General features: G+C 52.6%; 1 protein-coding gene across 1 annotated transcript; it reads right to left on the bottom strand.

The window, feature by feature from the left end:
• Positions 1 to 1,389: 1,389 nt before the first annotated feature.
• Positions 1,390 to 3,580, bottom strand: LOC136460077 (uncharacterized). The gene is made up of 3 exons (XM_066459912.1): positions 2,930 to 3,580; positions 2,600 to 2,643; positions 1,390 to 2,070 (listed from the first exon to the last, which is right to left on the bottom strand). Exons 1-3 carry the CDS (start codon positions 3,066 to 3,068, stop codon positions 1,852 to 1,854), a joined length of 402 nt encoding a protein of 133 aa, XP_066316009.1. The 5' UTR covers positions 3,069 to 3,580; the 3' UTR covers positions 1,390 to 1,851.
• Positions 3,581 to 5,955: the final 2,375 nt, after the last annotated feature.

The following is a 5,955-nucleotide window of genomic DNA, read 5'->3' as shown; positions in this document are numbered from 1 at the left end:
CCTGTAATGGCCTCATTTTAATTCTAGATTTTTTTTAAAAAAAATCGTGCTTCAAGCTTGCTTTTTTAGGGAATACAGAATTCGTGTGATTTGGTTCTTTGTTTCACTCGAATTCTGTACTTTTTTTGTGTGTGTGATTTGCCCCTTCCTTTTACTCGTGTGACCAAATGGAATGAATCACACAATTTTTGTTTGGTCTAACATTTGTGTGATTTGTACCATCCATTTGCTTGAGTGATCAAATTGGTCAAATCACTCAAGTTCCAAATAGACATATCCTTCTATTATAGCATAACGGAAATATAAGCATTCAACGGTTTACATATCAGACAGAAAGCAGAAGGGAACCTGAAGGTACGACTGCCAACAGGAAGACTAAGCACCAGTTTCCAAACTGTTCTACCAAAGGGCTTAAACTAACCGCCAAACTTGAGCAGCACCGCGCTCTTAGAGTTTTAAACTGACTTAGGTGTTTGGATCCGGTGACTAAAATTTAGGAGGTGTGTCGAATCCAGTGACTAAAATTTAGGAGGTGTGTCGAATCCAGTGACTAAAATTTAGGAGGTGTGTCGGAAGGATACTAATAAAAAAAACAAATTACATAATCCGTCAGTACTCCACGAGACGATTTTTTTGAAGTCTAATTATTCCGTCATTAGCACAAGTTTACTGTAGCACCACATTGTCAAATCATGAACTTATTTGGCTTAAAAGATTCGTCTCGTAAATTAGTCATAAACTATACAATTAATTTCGTAATTAGTCTATATTTAATACTATGTTCAAACATTCGATATAACAGCGACCAAAATTGAGAAGGAGCGTCCAAACACCACCTTAACAACGACCAAAGTAGCATGAGACAAAGAACAAACAGACGAACGGACCATCATTAGAAACAAAACCAAGAGCATCTAATCACCAATGGCACGAGACTACATGAGCCGGCAAAAACCGATATTGGCCCGTTTGCTTCCCTGAAAAATAAACCGAAACACTGATTCGGCTGATTTGCTATGAGAGAAAAATATAATTTTAACAAAAAAAAAACAAGGCTGAAAAGTACGAACGAGGGCAACCATGGAGTTATCGACCAACAGGGCCTTCACGCATCTCGGCCTCGTACCAAATTTTCAGACTGGCCTGTGGTCTGTGGATCCCCTGCCACGGTCTGGATTTGTCCAGTTCCACTACATGTTGTGTAATTTGTGCTGGACACTTGCGAACCTAGAGAGTGCGGGGGAGACCAAGCAGGTTTTTGAACTGTTCCATACTACCACGATATATATAGCACTCGAATCCAACACTACATTTGGCTACAAAGTTCACCAGAAAATCGTGTTGCAAGATTCAGATGCGAAAAAACAACATAAGAAAAATTTGAAAAGATCGAGTATCGACACTTTGAACAGATTATACGGACACGTGCAGGAGTGGACCGCGGCAGCTCTCGTCTCAGGCACTCTCTCAGCTCGCCTCCCTCCTCCTCGATCCAGCACGCGCTGACGCGCCGTACGCCCGCCATGCCTCCGCTCCGCTCCACGCGCTCGTGGTAGGGCCGTGCGAATTCCAGCGCGCGACACGGAAAAAGCCATGCAGTCTCAGTATCCCCCAGCGGACCCATAGCCGGCACGGCAGCCGGTCAGTGTGGTAGGTCGCCACGGCCACCCGCGCGCTGCAGAGTGCAGATCCCGCCCATGCGCGAGCGCGGCGAGGACCACGACACCGCGCGCGCGCGCGCGCAAGGCGCAGGCGAGAGCCACCCCGCCCCGGTGCAATAATGCAGCGTAGGCCCGGCGCCTCGGCCGGCTGGCTGGCCGCCTCCATGCTCGGACGGCGGGCGGACTGCGGTCATGGCATGTAGAGGCGGTTGCCGCACTTGCACCTCCACGCCTCCGGGTAGTACTCGGTGGTGACCGGCACGCCCGGCGGCACGGCCACGTGCACCGGGTAGCACGGGCTGCAGTCGCCGCACTTGGACGTGCACCGTGGCGGGTATGACCCCGGACCATCCGCCAGCAGCCGCCGCCATTGCCCTTGCGCTTGCCCACCCGTGTTGGTGTAGCACCCCTGCATGCGCAAGCAGCAAGAAGAATAATGAATCATCAGTGCTGACTGCTGAGCCTGAGGGTACGTCTCGTCGCGAACGCGTTGAACGTACGTACGTATCAGTCGGTAAGGTAAGGTAAGGTCGCTATCGTGGGTCGGTCGGTGGTGTTGCATTGCCGTTGCATCGATCGACGATCGGCATTCGGCAGTGACGTGTGGTCAAAAGGCCATGGGACCCGGCGGCGTTGAAGGGCTGTCGGACGGGGCTGTGCGAGCGGGCCTGTGCGGCTGTGCCTGTGATCGCTACTGACTACTGGGAGCTGCAGTGTGCACCGGCCATGGCGGAGCCGGGTGTGGTCTGGTTGGCGTGTCTTCTGTCCCTCTCTGTGGGTTTAGATTTGATGTGCTAGCGGCTGGTCCATGGCGCATCGTCATGAATATGAACAAGGCAACAGCTAATCAAGTCGGTATGATCTCTGCGCGGTCTCATCGGTGTGCAGTGGATAGAGGGACAGTAGGTAGCTGAGGCGAGAGGGAGATGGATACGCACCTGATTACCGCAAGATGCTGCCGCTCGTCCTCGTCTCCAGGACTCTGAAGAGCAAAAAGGAAAAGAAGAGGACAATGAAGTTACTTTGGGAGTAGTGATCCTCAATCCTAAGCTAAAACACATAACTAAATGCAGTGAAACCAAGATCAATCCGGTGCTAGACTAGTGCAGGCAGCTGCGTGCATAAAGAACATAAAGCATGGATGAGAAACGTGTCACACCAGTAACTCTGCAGAGCAGGGTCACCAGAGAGAACCAAAAAAAGAAGGAAGTTTCCCAAATGCGGCAAACATCTGCATAGGTATGAGAACGGCTTTCTTGATTCGTTACCTGAACGGAGCAACACAGTACTCCCCCTGCAGCCGCTGCCGCCCAGGCAGATGATGGCCACGGCGAAGCACAGCCCCGCCAGCTTTAGCATGGATCTGCCACACCACCTCCATCTCCGCCTCCCCCAGGAGCACTCCATGGCCTCCCCTTTTTTCAAGGCCCTGCCCTGAAGCCGCAGCAAACTGTAGAGCCGGAGCTCGGCAGGCAGCCAAATTTAGGAAGCGGCACGGGGAGGGCGTGCGCTCGCGCTGCGCACCCTCACTGACTGCTGCTGCTGCCTTGTAATAATATAGAACCCCCTGCGCTGCGTCCCTCTCCCGCTCGAACGCCGCTGTAGCCGAGTCAGATCTCAGCGCGGCTACCTCAGACAAGACTACCTGATCGTCAAGTTCAATAGATCAGCGAGATGGAGACACTGTGCACGACCATACAGACTGAGACTACAGAAGAGAAGAGAAGAGAGCATGCAGGCAGGGGCAGTAGCTGCGTACTACACCGATGACTCTAGCAGCGCACGTAGCTTTGCATCCTCCGCCTCTCGCCACACCCGTCACTTCAGGTAGACTTGTAGGAGTAGTTGTTGTGTGTGTGTCCGAGTGACAGCCCGGTGCCGGCTACTGCTAGAGATGGATGTCAATCGGCGTCACCAAATGCTACTGCCGGATACTCACTCACAGTCACTCGTCTCTCTTCTACCCGTGGGGAAAGGAAGGACGGTGGTGGAGCCATGGAGGAGCTGCTGCATCCATGTGCACCCGTAAAGCCTGCGGTACTTGACAGAAGTTAACGCAAACATAGGGGCCCAAGCCCAACTAGTGGTCCAATAGGGAGACGCACATAATGGGGGTCTGGTAATCTGGTCGTTCTTGGGTCAAGCGTGAGATCAGATGAGAGTAGCACATGTGCAACCACAGATTCGATTTGGATTTGGATTTGGATTTGAATATAGGAGGCACGAGCTGACGAATGATGATGTGTAGGGTTTAAGGTTGTTCTTGTGCACGCGTGGACCGTGCATCAGTGTGTAACAAGAGCTCGAATTGCCTATGGTTTCGCCGTGCTTCCCGTATGAGCATTAGCTGATCTTGGTTGAAAATGAAAGGGAACATGGCTACTGTTTTCTTTGGGCATGTTCTTCGCAACCAAAACTTGCAATAACCCAGTGCAGCAGTGCAACAAAATGTTGGAATACCGAATTCCGAATAACTACCAAGCAGCTCCACTGCCCCTTGGGATGGGCGAATAATTGTCGACAAAGTCAAAGAGAAGAGCCGGACCGGAGCAGCAGGTGGTGAGCTTGTGTGAAGAAAGCAACGCGAGGATAGGGCACGCATCGGTTAGTGGACTCTGCGGCTATGTCCAGGCATCCCAAGATAGCTTGTCGCCTAAAACTGTGCTGTATGATATGAACCCTCCACCTTTTCTTACCGTGCTCAGTAGCAGCGGCTTTTGATCAGCAGGCTTTACGGATTACAGTTTACACAGGTCCCCCTTTACAATGGGCACACACGCAGCGAAGAACGAGGAATGCAGCGGGTCTGCGGTTGCGTGCTGCCGTCGGTACTGAACATATTCATAACACTCTTGGATCCAAGCTTCTGATAATCCTTATCGTCGGTACCGCTTGCCAATTGGCAAGGCATATGCAACCAAGGCTCCAGTTAAATTAGGGTGGTTCGCTCAACCGTCCGTCGTCGTCAAGTCACGGTCCCTCGGCGGCGCGCGACGACGCAGTTCGGTCGCGTCGAGGAACAGGGAGCGCAGCGACCGAGCGAGACTGCGAGAGGGACGCCACTGGTCGGCCCGAGGCCCGAGCAGACGTCGCCATCGAGATCTGGATCGACCCGGCGACGATTCCGTGTGTGATGTGGACGCGCTCGTCCGCAGCAGCATTGACCCGTCCACTCGCGCCGAACGCGAGGTCACCACTCACGATTCACCAAGCTGCAGCTGGGAGCCTGGGACTGCCGCAGAGGAAGGGCCGGAACCGGAAGGCAAAAGCCACTGGCCACCGTACCCGCCGCGGTGGGTACGCCCGAGAATAGACGGCACCTGAGCCTCCACGGGTTGCGTCCCATCGGAGTTGTTCCTACAAGGCGACGAGCCTCCGGTCATTTTCGGCGCATGTGAAGGCATCTGGCTCCTTGCGTTGCGTCTGGTTTCGACGGCCTACTGGCGCAATTGGCAAATTGTCAAGGGCCAGGAGCCATGTGGTGCAACAGTGTCGTCCAGATGGGCGACGTACGTACGACGCGGCTGCTCCTCCGTTCTCATGCCACTGCCGATTGCCGCCACCGCCATGACTCGAGTAGGAGTAACAAACTGCAGTGGTGGCCTGTTGGGTTCGAAGGGGATGATGAGCATTAGAGCAATGAGCAATGTGCACCGCACGTGTAACGAGGTGTAGGTGTACGGAGTACTACTTGAGATGTACTCCGTACGTACCTGTCTGCACGTTAATTGACAGCAACGTGGACCATCAGTCGGCACTCGGTACCGTCTCTCGTGATGTCACAGTGTCGCCGAACGTTAATGGTTGGTCTAAGCCTTCTTCAGTTGTGCTCTCGATGGCAAAGAAATCCAGCAGCAGTCCACGTTGTCATGTACCGCATGCAAGTGTACCGGTCCTTGGATGGTCAAGCTATAGCTAGGAGCAAGGACGGACGTCGATGCACGATGGCGACGGGTTACAGGCTGCGCCAATCCATGGTTCGGACTCTGGACCGGAGGAGCATATTTTCCAAGAGAAAGTGACCTCACAACATGCACGACGGTCAGGACGACTGCTGCGTTGGAGATTTCTGTCAAGTCATCACCAATGCATCGATCTATTGGTGTGATAGCTACATACAGTCATACTTGTTCGGTACTCCGGTTTGCCAGAGTCCAAAACACATCCAAAGCTAAAGTTTTGCCTAATCATTCCCGTCGGTGCGAATTCCCCTATCCACCCACCTTTAGAATTCATCATACAGCCCGTTAATATTATACTTTCCCGAGTGATTAGTTTTGTTGTTGTGTCAGAT

The sequence above is a fragment of the Miscanthus floridulus genome, chromosome 6, assembly GCF_019320115.1.
Source record: "Miscanthus floridulus cultivar M001 chromosome 6, ASM1932011v1, whole genome shotgun sequence".
NCBI lineage: Eukaryota > Viridiplantae > Streptophyta > Magnoliopsida > Poales > Poaceae > Miscanthus > Miscanthus floridulus.
The sequence above is the reverse complement of the archived record's forward strand: the minus strand, read 5'-3'. Positions and strand labels throughout refer to the sequence as shown.